Source organism: Ruditapes philippinarum, unplaced genomic scaffold, assembly GCF_026571515.1.
Source record: "Ruditapes philippinarum isolate M1 unplaced genomic scaffold, ASM2657151v2 ctg1060_1_1_1_1, whole genome shotgun sequence".
Classification (NCBI taxonomy): domain Eukaryota; kingdom Metazoa; phylum Mollusca; class Bivalvia; order Venerida; family Veneridae; genus Ruditapes; species Ruditapes philippinarum.
The window spans coordinates 58839-76872 of NW_026866038.1; the positions used below are offsets into that span (position 1 = coordinate 58839).

An 18034-nucleotide genomic window follows, 5' to 3' on the forward strand; every position below is an offset into this window, starting at 1 on the left:
TACTTGCATTTAAAGGAAATAGAACAAGTTAGTACTTAAATACATACATATAGAGAGATTGTTCGATTTTGTGTAAACAAAACGGATAATAAGTTAAACTGATGGGCAATGTTAAATAACATATTTCGTTGTTCATTAAAAATATCAATGACATAGCATTTATTATGTCGATTTTAATGATTTGACATATTTCTTTCTACAAGTAAATTTATTTTCAAAGCAGCATGCCTTCAGATTTATACTCATTTTCATGGAATTTTGGAAAAAAGTACAAAAAGAAGGATATTGTCAAGTGAACAAAGAAAGAAATTTACACATTTAGTCCATGCAAATTACCAAATATGTTATATTTGTAAAATATACAAATATAACATTTACTCCGTTAGTCCCACAATAGAAATATGGTAATACACTGTTCGTTAAATCAGTCATTCATTGCATATAACATGTAAACTATTTATATTTTTACTTTTCTTAAAATTTTAGTACATTTTTTCAACTTATTTTCCAGTTGCAGCTTTCACTCACCCATCAGGTTTTTCGCAAATGTAAGGCAAATTCGAAGCGCTACAATGTCAATCATTCCATTGTCCATAGAAGTTATTCCCGTTTAATTTAGCACAGTTTTGATAATGATCATAATTATTGGGCTTATCTGGATGCCAGTTTGAATGCCCAGTTTGTGAAATGGGAGTCTTCGTCTCCATCCATACCCAGACCCCTTCTTCTCGTGTATCACTGAGAGCTATCCGGTAGTTTTCTTAAAAATGTGGAAAAAAATAGAACTAAACAAAGCAAGGTTCGATAGCATAACGCTTGATAAGGATGTACGTTGACAGAACTAGTGCCAGTCCAATTCAACATGCGTATAGCTTCAAGCAGAAAGAGTTATGGACATCTAAAAGACTTGTCCTTGCGTTGTTCAAACTTCTCCAAATTCCGCCTGAGGCGTGCACATCGCGGAGAAGGCTCGCGGCAGTTCAAGGTCCAGCCGTCCTAAGGACCAGGGATGATTGGTTGACGTACCGTGACTAACTCGAAAGGGTGTGATCCTGCAAAGGGTCGTTGCTATGCAACACGGATACATACATTTAAATATTGTCGAACTTCATTATCACCAGCAAACGAAGAATATATATTAGGAGGAGCGGCATGAAAAAGACGTCCCCGATGCCGCTACAATCAACGGACCGGCAAGGACGAAGTAGGTCTCGGACATATGATTCATTCCGGTGATGAATGCATGTATAGATAAATAAAAAAAAAACTAACAGGTCAATTGGTAATTATTAATTAGTTATCCACGAAAACCAGTAACTATGGCGGCTGATTTGGTACACTTTTCGCGTAGCGTTGTCGATATCGACAACGCAACCTATATCGTTATCGCATTTTCGTCTTGTCGCTAGCAAAGCACGGCAAACGGCGCATTTTTGTGCGGCGCGTTATCAAGATATCGCCCTGTCGCTCGGCTTATATGTATACAAATAGCCAATCCTTCGATTTTAGCTGAGCGACAACGTTACATCCCGACAACACGCCGAACGATAATGCGCCATTTGTCGTGCATCGTTAGCGACAAGACAACATATTGCCATAGATGTAATAAGCATTGATCAGATTATGTTTTTGACTAAATATAGATTTGGCACTTCCAAGATACACACATTGAAAAACAACAAAGACACGACATATTCAAGGTGTTTCTTTTTATTCCACCTATTTGACAGTTCATGTATTCAACTGACGCCAGATTTAGCCTACTATTTCTTGAAAGCTGAAAGTAAAATATCATAGTAAGAGTGGTAAATAACACAGATTTAATTTAATCTTAATTCCGGTCCTGTAGCAACTGTATATTTCCCATGCGACCAGTGCAGACCAAGATCAGCCGGCACATGGTGTACATTGCACATGTTTTGAAAAAATCCATTAAAATGAACAATTTCATCTAGATTTATGGATGGAGAAGTCCAATTAAGATGTTAAGCTTGGTTGGCAAGGGTTAAAGTTGACCACCGTAATGCATTACCTCCACTTTGAAGAGTATTCAAATAGGCTAAAATCACTGTCAACTGCATTGAAACTGAGGGGCGTGGGTTCAAACCCCCAAACGGGGCAACTTTTTTCTTTCTTTTTAACATTATTTATGTATCTCTCAGATCCCTTATGGAAAGAAAAAAGTGTTTGATTTTAATTATATTATTGTTGTAGGTATCTATTTACTAAATAATGCCAACTTTAATAGCAAATATGATACCAGATTTTTTCAAAGTTTAATAAAATAAAAACTACACGGTAAAATTATATAATATTTTGCAAAATCAACCAATATACTTAAAACAATTTATTCACATTTTGAAAACAGCCTCTCATTGTTGTAAATTTTAGGGAGTTGATGAATAAGGCTTTTTGCATTTGGAAATTGTCACATAAATGCTTAAAGTGGGTAGGGTAGGGTAACATTTTCATACATTTTAAAACATTTTGTTTAGAAACAATCATTTTGTTTGTGTTATTTGTTACCTGAATGGTATTATTTGTTTCTTAATAATAATTAATAGGAAACTATTTTTTTCATAATGTTGATGTTATAGATTATTTAGAGTTTCCTCTTTTTTGAAAAAGAGCCCTTCTTATAGCAAAGTCTTAGTTCAGAAAAAATGTCCTTAACTCATAAACCATACGGTAAATTTTGTTTAAATACTATGTTGTCAATTTTACAGTTCATTTTAGTGTCCATTAGGGGTGGTTTACCTTAAACAATGCCACTCAAATCATGTATCCGAAACTTTCTTCAAAAATGTATGAAATGTCATTACTTTTTATTATCAGAAAGTGGTTAGGTTTGTTGAGTTTAGATATGAATCTCTTAGTCTTTACCCATGTAACTTCTTATATTTTCATTGGTTTCTACCGTTTCCACACTTATATCATAAGCCAGTCTTTTTCAGTTACAGGTTCTATACAGGCTCCCATGAAAGAATTTGCAGGTGCTTGTAACTGCAAGACGTGATTAGGTGATTTCGTTTATCCAGACCTCACAAAAAAAGTTGGCATGTTGTCATTAGGCCGTAAGTACCAATCAAACGACTCACTAATAACAACGAAATCAATTAAAACTGATTATGTCTAAATTTATCGTTCCTTTCTTCAACTAATCAACTTATGTACAAAAAAGAATTTTTTATTTATATAGAGAGATTGTTCCATTTTTATCATTACTATTATTATTATTATTACTATTATTATTATTATTATTATTATTATCATTATTATTATTATTATTATTATTATTATTATTATTATTATTATGTGTGTGCGTGCGTGCGTGCGTGCGTGCGTGTGTGTGTGTGAAATAAAAGTAACTAAACAAAATAGAGAATAAGTTAAGCTCATGGGTAATGTTCCATTACATCTTTCGGTATTCATTTAAAAAATGTAAACCATAAAATTTGAACTCTCGGGCATTTGCTTTCAAATCCAGCACTTTTTATTATGTCAATTTTAATGAGTTAACATTAGATTTCTTTCTCCAAATAGATTTCTAAACTTATCTTTAAAGGCAGCATGCCTCAAGATTTATTCAAATTTTCATGGATTTAAAAAAAAATGTATTGAATAGTAGAATATTTTCAAGTGAACAAAGAAAGTAACATTAACACAGCAGCTTTAACTCACCCATCAGGTTTTTCGCATATGTAAGGCACAATAGGATCGCTACAATGCCAATCGTTCCAGAGGCCGTTGTCGTGAATCCCGTTCAATGTACCACAATTTTCATTTTGACCACCATTATCAGGCGCACCTGGCATCCAGTTTGAATATCCAGTTTGAGAAATGGGAGTTTTAGTCTCCATCCATACCCAAACCCCTTCTTCTTGTATATCACTGAGAGCTATCCAGTAGTTTTCTATGAATATTTTAATAAATTAAACAATGCAGTAGTCTAATTAAATTCGGCGCGAAATGTTTGACTCATTTTACAGACTTTTTTCCTACTGTCAAACATTTCCCGAATGAAAAATATCTCAATCGTTTTATTAGCGGAACTAACAGAAAAGCATACGATAGCCGAAAAATTGTCGCTATCCTCATGACTGATATATGTGACTTATTTTACTTGTTACGTATGAAATATTATTCAAAAGACACTCTTATATTGATGTTATAAACATGTGTATATTGTCTGTAAGAATTATTAACATTCTTAAAATTTTAATTTGTTCACTTTTTGGCGCTAAAAGCTCTCGCGTCACGTTAACGTCGCCGCCTTTTTAGCGACGTCATGGACGGCAGAGTTTTCCGGAAGTTACATAAAAAGATTACAAACAAGTTTATTTTTGAAGACATTAACGGTAGCGATATTTGATGTAAAATATTATTATTACAGTAAATATTCAGGATTGAAGAAATTAATTAAATTGACAGGACACTATTGTTGAGAATCGCTACGCTACGCATAGCTACAATTATATGAACTTTGTAGATGTAAAATAAACGAAATTACAAGATTGCAGCGCATTTCTTACTTGGTTTTCTGAATCCTGAACAATTCTCAACAATGGTGTCGACTATATATCGCTAAAAGAAAATAATGGACTACGATACTGCACGGAAATCGCGGACAGCGCATTTGGCACGTTAACCAAGATTTATAGAGAACTTGAAGAGTTGATGTTAACCACTGAAAATGAGCAAAAAGTAAAAGAATTGTTTAATCGACTGTGCGAAAGATACGAAAAATTTTAAAACAACACACTTTGAAAGTTTAGACTTTGCGACGATCCTAAAACTATAGAAACACTAAAGAAGAACTTTGAAAGTTGCCGAGCGAACTTTATAGAATTCAAGGAAAGATATGCCGAATGGAATCCCGTAGCATCAATACCCAGTAGTGCAGTTTCATCAACAACTCGGCTAAGAAACGCAAAAGTTAAGCGTCTGATAGCTGAACAAAAACTGAAGACTCTTAAAGAAAAACAAGCTTTGGAGAAGGAGAAACTGCGATTAGAGGCAATACAGAAGGAGCTCAAAGATAAATCGCAACTACTGGATCAAGAAAGTGCTGTGATGGAAGCGAGGCTGGAGGAGTCAATGTGGGCAGACGAAAGCACGGTGATAGAAGCAGACGACATATTAGAAGATGGGCATATTGTGCAGAAAAACTATGGATTTTGACATACTTATCGAAATGATAATGTAGCCGATAGCAATACGGCACGTTATTCTCGTGCTTGTCCCGTAAAGATCACGAGGCTGCAGACGCACGTAAGTTCGAAGATGTAACGCAGCAAGATGGCGGAAATAGCGCTTCCGGTTTAGAAGTGGAACGACTTGCATCAATCATTCAAGAAGGATTTAATTTACCAAAACCAGAGTTACTGACATTCAACGGTTCTGCGCTTGATTATTGTAAGTTCATTAAAAATTTTGAGACCAACATTGAGTGCAAAGTAAGTGACAATAGGTTAAGATTAAGTTATCTAATACAATATTGCAATGGTGAGGCAAAATCTTGCATAGAAGATTGTGTGTTATTGGATTCAAATGTAGGGTATAACGAGCTAAATCAATTTTGCAATCTCGTTATGGTAGGCCACATGTTGTTGCGAGAAGTCATATTGATAAATTGTTGCTTGGCCCTAATATTAATGCATCTGATGTTAAAGGATTGTCTCAATTAGCTTTAGATATGCAAAAATGTCAAATGACACTTTCACAACTAGGGTTTGTTTCTGACGTAGATAACTCTGAGAATTTAAGGCGCATTGTAAGACGTCTCCCTATGCATTTGAGATCAAGATGGGCAGAGGTAGCCCACTCTATTTTTGAGTCTGGGAGAGAACCTAATTTCTTTGAATTGACCAAATTTATTGATGAAAGGTCACGTGTTGCTAGTTCAGTTTACGGCATTGATGTTGTAAAAGAAAATGTCCGAGAAAATAAAGCGTCTGCGTCAGGAAATACCACAAAAGGTAAAATAACTACTCTGTCTACATACACAGAAAACCAAACGTCAAAATACAGTAGAAAATGTTTTTGTTGTTCAGGTACATGTTCGAATTTATCTTTATGTGATAAATTTAGAAAATTGTCTTTAGAAGATAGGAACAGGTTTGTCATAAAATCTAAATTGTGTTTCAATTGCCTCAAACCCAATCATATGTCACGCAAATGTAGGCGGGATAAATTATGCACTGTGTCTGATTGTACCACTAAACACCATTTTCTTTTACACAATTGGTCCCCAAAGCGTCCCGATAATTCAATAACCCAACCTTCTGTTAATTGTGCAGCAGTTAATGGTTCATTTGCTAAAACCTGTCTAGGGATCATACCTATAACTGTAAAGGGTGGGAACGGTTACTCTTGCCAAACTTATGCTCTGCTCGACGATGGAGCAGACAAAACGCTTTGTGATGAAAGTCTTATACAGCAGTTGCATTTGACCAGCCGGCCTGTCACCTTCCAGATATCGACCATTAGCTCGACCGGAAGTACAACTTGTGGACAGGAAGTTAATCTCAGCGTTTGCCCAGTTTCTGGAAATGGTGAAATTCACCTTAACAATGTTTGGACGGTTAAACAGTTACCTATCTCTACCCGTTCTGCAGTGACAAGTGATGACATTATTGGCGTTCCATACTTGTCCGATTTACAAATTCCCAAAGTAAAGGCTAATGAAGTCCGGATTTTAATTGGTACAGATTTCCCCGAAGCACATATTCCACTTGAAGTGCGTTCTGGAAGCAGTCATCAGCCATATGCTATAAGGACACGACTTGGTTGGGCAGTTCGTGGGCCAGTCCCTCGTCCTTTTGTTGAACAGAACAGAACAAAACATAACAGAGCAAATATAAACTTTGGTCATTCAAATGACATAATGCTGCAACAACAGCTCGAGCGTATTGGGACGTGCTCTGACTTCAACGATTGTTAAAATTCTGCGATAAAGAGTCAATGTCCCATCGAAGATAAAAAGAGCGTTGACATTTGAATCATCCCTTCTATGCTAGATGGTCACTTAAGATTGGAATAACACATAATAAGACTATACTACCAATATACAATATGCAATAGCACGTAATCCTTAAACAAATTAGTCTACTGAAAAATAATAATAACATGATAGATCCGTTAAGATAATAGAATATATGGAATAAAATAACATACAAACTCTAAGCGCTATGTACTTAAACCAACACCCTGTGAGAACATACCCAGAAAAGTATCTATAGTATATAGAACATAGACACGACGAAAATACAACGATACTTCAAATGAAAATAGCCAAGCCCTCAAGGTCAGATTAATGACAAATAAGTAGAGGTAACTTATTAATATCATAGAGAAAAATAAGCTCTGATACTGCTGAAAATAATAGAGCAATATAACCATCATTATATAATATACAACACACACAAATACATAACATAAATACACATACACATACATACAACTATAAACTGTATCAAGTCAATACTAGTATAACAAAGAAAAAACACACATCTACACATACATATACAGAATATATACATAGAAAAAAAACAGCCAAAAACAAACACGAAAAAAACACATAAATAAAAAACTGTAAGAAACTTCCTATAGTCATGATTGCCAGATCGTAACTCAAAAGGGAGAACAGACAAAGATAAGCAGCGAAAATTACATCAAGATAAAAATGAAAGAGTAGGAACATAACACGTAGGATGCACAGAATAGATCATACAAAATCATAACCAAAAATTACACGCAAGAATACACCAAACGTTGTTAACACACAATACCACGAATATACATATATAACGTGTATTAGGCATTAATTGGAACGTTAATGACGATTTCATCACATTCAAAATCAAGAAAAACAAATAAACCTGTAACTAGACGCGGAATGCTTTCCATAGTTAGTGCGATATTTGATCCACTAGGACTTTTAGCACCAGTGACATTACGAGCAAAGGCTATCGTTCAAAGCTTGTGTAGAAGGAAATTTGGTTGGGATGAAGCAATTCCGCAAATTGATCACGATGAATGGCAACGTTGGATATTAAACTTACCTTGTTTGGAAAACGTTCGAATAAGCCGTTGTTTTCAACCAAAATATTTCAGTACTTTAAAAAATATACAGTTACACGTGTTCAGCGATGGTTCTGAGACGGGTTACGGCGCATGCGCATATTTACGCATTACTGACGAAAATGATAATACTGCATGTTGTTTAGTGCTTGGCAAGTCCCGACTCGCCCCGATAAAACAAGCTTCGATACCGAGACTCGAACTGTGTGGAGCTGTTGTGTCATGCCGCCTGTATGCCATGCTGAAAGAAGAACTTGATTTGAAAATTGACAAAGTTGTTTTCTGGACAGATTCAATGATCATTCTTGGATACATAAATAACACTTCAAGACGTTTTAAGACTTTCGTCGGGAATAGAATTAGTTATATTCATGAAATGACGAGTCCAGAACAGTGGCACTATATCGACTCCAGTTCGAACCCCGCTGACATAGCATCAAGAGGCATAGATCCTGGCGATAAAACTAGCATTTCTTTCTGGCTAAATGGACCAGACTTTCTGGCGCAGGACGAGTCTACTTGGCCTAAATTTGTAAACATAAACGATATCGCCGACGACGACTCCGAAATTAAAAGAGACGTAGCAATAAATACCACTGGGGTATACACTGGGCTGACTATAGGAGACATTATCAACCATTATTCAGACTGGAACAGGCTACTAAGAGCATTTGCTTGGTTACAGAGGTTTGTGACATACTGCAGAAGTCAAAATAAAAATGAACAAAATTGTGAAGACCTCAAACTAGCTGAGATACAAAATGCTACTCATGAAATTGTTCGGTATGTACAGAAAATCAATTTCCAACAAGAAATAAAAGACTTATTGAAAGGAAACCCCGTAAAAGAGAACAGCAGATTAGCTATGCTTAACCCTGTGATGAAAAATGGACTCATCCGAATGTCTGGGAGACAAATTTACACTGACTATGAAAAAGCCCTATAATTCTTCCCCACAATGATCACGTGACAGAGCTGATAATTCACAATAGCCATAGCAGCAATGGACATGTAGGATGGCAACACGTTCTAGCAGAAATACGGTCAAAATTTTGGATTTTACGTGGTCCTAGTGCTGTTAAAAAGACCATAGGAAAATGCATTGCTTGTAAACGACAGAGAGTCCATTACTCGCTCAACAGATGGCGCCACTTATCCCAGAGCAGACGACACCTTGCAAACCACCGTTTACATTTGTCGGAGTGGACTACTTTGGACCATTGATAGTAAAATTAGTCGATCTAGCGTTAAAAGATATGGTTGTCTGTTTTCTTGCTTGACAACGAGACAGCAGTGCATATAGAAGTAGCCCATAGTTTGACAACAAATTCATTCATAGCTGCCTACCAGCGTTTTACATGCAGACGTGGACAACCAGAGAAAATGTTTAGTGACAACGGTACCAACTTAGTTAGTGGAGACAAAGAACTTAAGAAATCTTTAGAAGAGTGGAACCAGTCTAAGATCGGCAGATATATGTTACAGAATAAGGTAGACTGGCACTTTAATCCACCATACGCGAGCAATATGGTGGGGCATGGAGAGAATGATAAGATCTACACGCACCATTTTGAAAGCTCTTGCCAAGGAACAACTTTTAACAGACGAGAAATTACTCACTTTCATCGCAGAAACAGAAAGAATTCTAAATGATAGACCAATCACTTCCGTGAGTAGCGACCCTAGAGATCTTCCAGCGCTCACACCAAATATGCTTCTTTTAATGAAAAGTAATGCGAGTATTCCAAGAGGTAGGTGTTTTTGAAAAAAGAAGATGTATACAGTAAAAAATGTGGAAACAGATACAATATTTGAGTGACGTATTCTGGAAAAGATGGATCAAAGAGTACTTACCTTCTCTTCAGAACCGACAAAAATGGCAGAGAGAAACAAGAAACATGAAAGTGAACGACATCGTACTTGTAGCAGACGATACCATTCCACGAGGGCAGTGGCCACTTGGCAGAGTAACTGAGGTTTTTAAGGGTAGGGATGGGCTTGTACGCAAATGCCTTGTCCGTATAAGAAATTCAAATGTCCTCAGACCAATAACAAAATTATGTCTTTTAGAAGGCACAGAGTAAATAATAGTTGCGTTAACATTTTGTCAAAATACATTTAGTGATGTACAAAAGCCTTCTTTAATTTAATTTTATTTATTTATTTTTTTTTTACGCGTGGATTAGACATTTTAACAACCCAAAAAAAAAGAATTTGATATACTATAATATGTATTGTACTTCTTGCAAGAGCATGTTCTTACCATGACTAGATAGCGGTTGTAAATTATAATAATTGCAAAATTTAAAAATTGCAATCTTTGATGATATTTATATTTGTGTCATGTTATATATTTTTCAAAATAATTACGTATATATGAGTATTGGTTGTTTTTTAAATATTTATTTTTATTTTCATTTACAAAAAATATTAAGTATGTAGATTTATACATTTTTTGATACATATACACAACGTTTTAGTATTAATTTTTTTTTTACTAGTTTTTCTTCTACATTATTTTCAAATCATATATATTTGATAAGTAAATTATTGATATTTTGAGAAAACAAAATTTGCTTAAGTGCTATTCTTATTTGATGAAATTAAGACATTTCATGGAGGGCACTGTAAGAATTATTAACATTCTTAAAATTTTAATTTGTTCACTTTTTGGCGCTAAAAGCTCTCGCGTCACGTTAACGTCGCCGCCTTTTTAGCGACGTCATGGACGGCAGAGTTTTCCGGAAGTTACATAAAAAGATTACAAACAAGTTTATTTTTGAAGACATTAACGGTAGCGATATTTGATGTAAAATATTATTATTACAGTAAATATTCAGGATTGAAGAAATTAATTAAATTGACAGGACACTATTGTTGAGAATCGCTACGCTACGCATAGCTACAATTATATGAACTTTGTAGATGTAAAATAAACGAAATTACAAGATTGCAGCGCATTTCTTACTTGGTTTTCTGAATCCTGAACATTGTCTTGCGATCAGTAGACAGCATTGTGGCAGTATACATAAAACGTCCATCTTTACCTCAATACCTTTACCTCAATACTTTGATTTAACCCACCATCTTTAATGAAATGTCAACGCTGTCGACATTCTCTATTTGATAGATCCTGGTCAACGTAAAGAAAGTTCTATACATTGCTACTGCTACAGAACAAAAATAAATTGTTTTAAGATAGTTTAGCAAATAATGTTAATAACCGTTTTTGTCTGTTAGGCAAATTAATCTTTTATAATGTTCTAAAAACGTATAATAATTGATGTTGTTTTTAGTTTTTGATTTGTTTGTTTTCCCTTCTAAATCATGATTTGCTGAGGTGTAGATACTTACTGTTAAACCGCATTGCCATTGATATAAGGAAAGCGCTTTCTGCAGCTGATTCAATCTCTACTAATTTACCACCTAAAATGTGACACATTGTCTGAAACGGACAATACAATAACTTTATTAAAGAACATTCTTATCTTACTTTTTACAATATACTATTGCTTTAAAAAAAAAAATTCATCGTCATAAATCAAAACCATGTTTAGTGTAATAGCATACCGTAATCGGAACACCCCGACGGTAATTTGTAATAATCCCGGAGTTATAGTTCTACCATATGTGACTACAGATATAAACAAAACAAAGGGTGTAATCTTTGTATAATGAGTAACGAATGCATTTATTGACATCCAAAGGAAAAGAAAGTAGGTATTTGTAAAATTGTGAATGAAAAATGTGTTTAGCTTAACCGTGTATGTTTTTAGCTATGACCGTTGTCAGGGTTCTGTGTATTCATACTATTTGAGATCTTTATCCGAAAACTGACGGAAAGTGTCGAAAAGTTGCGATTGAGCATACCATAGCGTTTGGCCAATCCTCCTGGTCATGACTAAAGTGATAACAGGATTTATCATGCCGCATCCATCCGTTTGGACAAGTAGATGCATCTAGTAAATAATGAATATAATTATCCTTCTATATATTGAGTTCATACCTCACAAGTCTACTTGGCATGAAAATATACCGAACTTTTGAGGTAAGAGTGAAGGTGTATTGGTTTAAATATATTTATTCAACAAAACATTTAACTAGTGAACAATATTTACAAAATAAATTTTGGGATTGGACAGAAAGCTATAAAGCTCTCCCTTTTAAAACAGTTTACATACAGTTCAAGTCATTACCATGTACAATGGTTACTTGAAATTATTATAATAATAATAATTATTTCAAGACGTTTTCATAATAATTAAGTATTTTACAATGTAACATATGTAAGAGAAAACAGTAATAAAGAAAAAAAAGAGCAAAATGAATGAACAATGAAGCAAACTGCAGAAGATGACAAAGCTTGGAATGCGCGAAAAGAAGCACAGTAATATCTTATTTGATTGCTTTTAAGTTGCATATAAGCTAGATATACACTGAATATTTAAGGAAAAGATAAAAGAGAAAGGAAAGAAAAAATGGATGAACAATGATGAAGCAATATCGAGGAACTTGTTAAGATGCATAATCTAATATCTGTTCAATATGTTGAATATGTTGACATTTCTGATTTTAAGATTAGAATCATAAGGTAAGAATGATATTGATAGAAGAATTACACAATGGGGAATAGTCCTTATTATTTCAGGTCACAGATAAGTATATTTAGGGCATTGTACGCATTTTCTCTCGCATTAAGGAGAGTCGATAATGTTCTTTCCCAATAAATCGGCAGAAAGTGAACTGTAGTCTGAAAAAAGAGTCATTTGCGCCCACGCAAAGAAAATGGGCAAGTACACTTGGCATATCAATATTTAGCAGTCGGTTAAATGATGTTAACGTTGTAGCAGTTTGTAGAGTTTAAATCCTTAATAGCATAAGGTAAGAATGCTTTAAAGTAAAATTCTGTATTGGTACGAATATTTTGTGTGCCGTCCACGTTCCGGAGAGGGCGACGATGCTAACCGACAGAGGGACACGATCAGAAAGATAATGTGGTGTAATATTGATTTTCATGTTAAAGAAAAGAATAAGGGTTCCCAGCCAATTTAATTTTAGTTAATCAATAGACACGAGTTTTGTTGTTCCAGTAATCATTATAGCTGCTTCATTTGATCGAGCTCCTTTTTATCACTTTATGTACAATACTCATCTTCATATTCTAGAATCGGTCTTATGAAAAATTGGTAAATGACCTTTAATGATTTCCTGTCGAGTTTGAATTTTAATTTTTTTATAACATTTATTCTATTCCAAGCTTAAGCTTTATTTGAGATGTGGACCGTCTTAGGTCATGAGCGAAAGTATTACCCAAGTATTTGTGAATACATGTACGTACTTGTTTGTGTGCCTTGCATAAAGATGGGACGATGGATATGCTTATGTTTGTTTTTCGTTATATCAATGAGGTTCTGCTTTTTGGCGGATTAAATTTACCAACCATTTTCAGGAAAGTATAGTTATCTTTTGCAGATATGTGATACGGATAGTTGAAACAGTGGCGGGATATTCGACTACAATGAATAGGTTAGTATCGTCGGCAAAAGTCGATCGACATCTGGCTTGGAAACTTTGCACACTTGTTCACCATTGATGTCGATAACGATATCGTTAATATAAACCAGAAACAGCAAGGGCCAAGTAATTGACCCTTGCGGTACAGCAGTGGTAATAAAGTTTGGAGAATATCTGCTACCTGGTAGAACAACTCCTTGTCTTCTGTCCGATAAGAAGAAAACCAAGAGGAAAGACGCCCAGATATAACGACGCAATTTAATTGAGAAGACCCTTGTGCCATTTTTTTGGTCTAACCATATTGAATTTTCAATTCAAATGAGATGGGTTTATGTATTTTACATGAATTTATCGATTTGCGCGAGATTTTGAAAGCTATAACATCTTAAAACGTGTTTTGTTTTTCATTATAAATTGAACACTTCACTTATTTATTCCCCTGCACTGTTTGTAATAAAAAAAACAGACTTACGTAAGCGCCAGGATAAAGAACATAAAATCAACAAGAAATAAAAGTTCCACATATCTGAAGCGGTAGTTATTGTACATTAAACATAATCTACTTTGTTCTTATCAATTTCTTAATTTTGTCATTGTGTCCCATATATATATTTCTGTGACATTGACAGCGATAAAGTATTACATGAGTGAACAATTTACAACAATTCCACAAAAAATGACAAAAGTCTGGATAAAGTGTGATCTCTGGGATGCATTAATATATATAAAAAATACATGAAAGTTAACTGGGTTTGATTGAGTCTGTACATGAGGGATATTGAAACCGCATTTTATAAAAGTTAATATTGTCGCAATATGTATGCTTTAAACAAGACATGCATAAAGGAATAACAAGTATTCTTAAAACCTGGTTTTCTCTCACTTTCGTTGATGTATTCGGAAAAAAAGATATGTCAAGATATTATATGAATTTATATTTTTCACATACATATAACAATTCATAGTCCGTTGTCGTCGTTGTGACCTTTTTGATTGTTGCAATTCTGTTGAATAGTTGTTTTTATATTTGCATATCCTGATATCGGGTATCGGAATTAAAACTATCGCCATAAATGCACTGGCAAAAGTATGAAAACCTTATTTTTTGATCATGAACTATATATTAATTAACATTCATCAAGAAATTCGATCCTTTAATTTTGCATTACCATAAGATGTATAGTCTTAAATCATAAACAGGTTCATTTTCATGAATAGAATGCTTAATTTCTTATTGTACTTAATTAATTAGTGTTATATTCATGTATGTTTAACTTGACCATTGCAGTGCAGTACTCTGTCATTAACATCGCAGTTTCTTAATATGCTGTCATGTTTGACCACCGCACGATTGTATCACAGTGTTTCACTATCGCACGATCGCATCATTGTGATTTCATCTTCGCACGGTCGCTCCATAGTGTTTCGCAATTGCACGATCGCATTAATTTGTTTCATCATCGGACGATCTCACCTTACTGTTTCACCATCGCATGGTGCCATCATAGTTTTTCACTATGGCACGACCGCAACATCTCACGACCGCATCTTAGTGTTTCATTATAGCACATTTGCATCAAAGTGTTTCCCTGTCGCACGACCGCATCATATTGTTTCACGATGACATTATGTTTCCCCATCGCACAATCGCATCATAGCGTTTCACTATCATGCAATCGTGATTTAACCATCGTTCTGTAGCGTTTTCATCATCGTGTAATCCTACTATTGTGTTTCCATCATCGCAGCATTTTAAATCGTGAGTTAAAGCAAATAAAAATGCCACGATTGTCGTAACAGAACACCGTACTCGCTACGCTACATATAAATGTGTAACGATAACATTATTTGTCTAGAAAGAGTTTTTGTAAATTGTAAGCTTTTGATTCACATTATACTTATCTTACTTTCAGATTTGATTCATTATTCTAAAATCGAGCATTTTGGAGAGAAGAGAGTCAAACAGGAAAACTATTCAATTTACTTGTAGAAACTTTTATTCTGATTAAAAATTAAAGACACTAAACTATTTTAATAGTTTATACCATCAGAGTCATTATCGGAGCAGGTTAATGTCCCTACACTTAAATCATTTAAAATTCTATCATTTTTATCTTTCTTCCCTCTCCCCCCTACCGAGCACCGACTCGGCACTACTTGAAATTCACTATAATTAAGGATTAGGAAAATGCATGACAAAAGTGACAATCTAAAACACAAGACATACTAAATTGAGATATACCTATATAGTTACATTCTTTTTTAAATAATATCTTTAGATATAACTTATTATCTTTCATTAAGAAGTCGCAATGTCATTTCTTGTTCGATCATTAGATATAAGACAGAGGTGCATTTATAGGCTTGCGTTCTTTTTTCTTTATAAGAATATATTCATCAGACAACTTGATGGTGCTTATAGGCATCCGTACTTGTTCTGTTGTCATTAAATACATTCATAAGACGAAATTACCATGAAAATGTTTTCCTATAGCATTAAGATAACAACAAGCCTAAGGGGACGCCGCCGACACCGCCGACAAAAGTAACCCCTATATCTTTCAAGGCGACACAAAAATGTGCAAAAAAGCAACCCTAACTGCGATAGTCCCGCGGTAAAAATGTGGTGATAAATACTGCAAAATCAATCATTCATTACAATTTATATGTTAATTATTACTTGAATCGTAAACATTTTTTGCTTTCCTAAAAATCTCGGTGCATTTTTCTTGAGGTTGTTTTTCTTGAGTTCTTTAGCTAGTATGGAGGCATGCAGCTTTTATACACGTAGAAAATTGGACAGTAACCCTCTACTATTGCACAAACATGTAATAAATAACGAAACATGGACTGGTAGTGTACGTATCATCATATCGAATGTTCAGGGTTCCCGCCTTTATATTTTTCCCGCCATTCTAACATCAATTCCCAAAACAATGTTAAATATTGTGGCATTTTTCCGACACCAGATACATGTTATTATCGCGGTTATTCTGTTTATTATTGTGTTTCATTAAAAGCATCATTTTATCTGTATGATATCAACTATAAATAATTGTTTGTATTTTCTTTCTATCTCGTTCACAGGCTATTGCAATACCTAATTTGAATGAATCTTAGTTTTGTTGAAATATTAAAAACACTAGATCTATCATGTAATTTTTCCAGTGCCTAAAGATTTTAAAGAAACGATAAATAGTTAGATCTACTTAACCCCTTTAATCTCATAAGTAACGCGATGATTATCTATCTCTTGTTACAAGATATTTGATACTATAATCAAATTATTATAGTTATAACTTGTAAAGAACTTCACATTTTTTTCTCTTATGATGTCATTTCTTATATTACGTCATACATGATATCACTTGACTTTCCTTCCCACGAAAATCTAGTCTTATCACTTGGCCAAGACAATAACAAACTATATTAGATTCTATTTTATTTTATTACCGATTTTAGAATAAAGGAGAGTGAATTACACACTTGTTTCAACATAGTTAACAGTATAGAATCATGCTGTCGCAAACATTGTGTAGAACAGTCATATTGTCATGTTGCCAGATACAAAATAACTACAAAATACAAAATTTTATATATAACACATTAAGAAAATTAATAAGTTTAATTTCATGTAGGAATGAAAATACCACATGTACTTTCCATATAGTTATTATATATACAAAGTAGTCAAGTGTTTTATTATTTTTAACATATTTTATCAGGACCACTTACGTGACTGTTAAATACCACGTGACTGTGACCGTGCAAATAGTTAAATATTTATATGAAAAAATGTCAATCAGTTTGTTCATTGGTTACATTTCTACTCTCATTCATCTTATAGTGCTGGATATAAATAAAAGACATGCTGCTTACATATTTAATGAATTGCAATTCTGAATTGTATAATACAATAATGAATAAATGTATAACTCTGAATATATTAAAATTTTCTCCTTGATTGTCGCAAAAGAACTTCAAATTGTCTGTGAAACAACACGCAGAGAAAAAATCTATGCTAAGATATAGAAATGCCTCCAACAGATCGCTATTACATTATTTAAAGTCGTATTCTTTAATGAAGTTGCGTTCTTTTGATTGACGATGTTCACTGATAAACAATTTCCGCTGATCTTCACAAATTAAAAGAGAACATGGCTCCAGCACGTTTTGCAAATGGAGATGTCTAAGTTCTCTTGAATCAGGTACAATTACCAAGATCTTGTCACTTCTTTCTGGATCACAAACAGCAACATTTCCGCAGTTGGTGAATGTTAGGCCATGTGGATATTCCATCTCCTTAGTCTTAATTGTAGTTTTCAGATGCCCTGTCAGTGTAAATTCATGCACGGCATTGTTCTTCCAGTCAGACATGTACATACTCTCATTATCGTTACTCAGAGATACATATAGTGGCTCAGCCAATATGCTTGTA

General features: G+C 34.2%; 1 protein-coding gene across 1 annotated transcript; it reads right to left on the reverse strand.

Moving 5' to 3' along the window:
* Positions 1–1694: 1694 nt before the first annotated feature.
* Positions 1695–14187, reverse strand: LOC132731082 (perlucin-like protein). Its single transcript, XM_060717191.1, has 5 exons — positions 14069–14187; positions 11953–12041; positions 11437–11527; positions 3682–3913; positions 1695–1777 (listed from the first exon to the last, which is right to left on the reverse strand). The coding sequence occupies exons 1-5, from the start codon at positions 14118–14120 to the stop codon at positions 1756–1758; spliced, it is 486 nt and encodes a 161-aa protein (XP_060573174.1). The 5' UTR covers positions 14121–14187; the 3' UTR covers positions 1695–1755.
* Positions 14188–18034: the final 3847 nt, after the last annotated feature.

Coding starts and splice junctions, on each gene's coding strand:
- LOC132731082 (XM_060717191.1), bottom strand. CDS start 14,120: ATGTGGAACTTTTATTTCTTGTTGATTTTATGTTCTTTATCCTGGCGC. Junction 12,042..14,068: donor TTCTTTATCCTGGCGCTTAC/GTAAGTCTGTTT, acceptor ATTATTTACTAG/ATGCATCTACTTGTCCAAAC. Junction 11,528..11,952: donor AGGATTGGCCAAACGCTATG/GTATGCTCAATC, acceptor TGTCCGTTTCAG/ACAATGTGTCACATTTTAGG.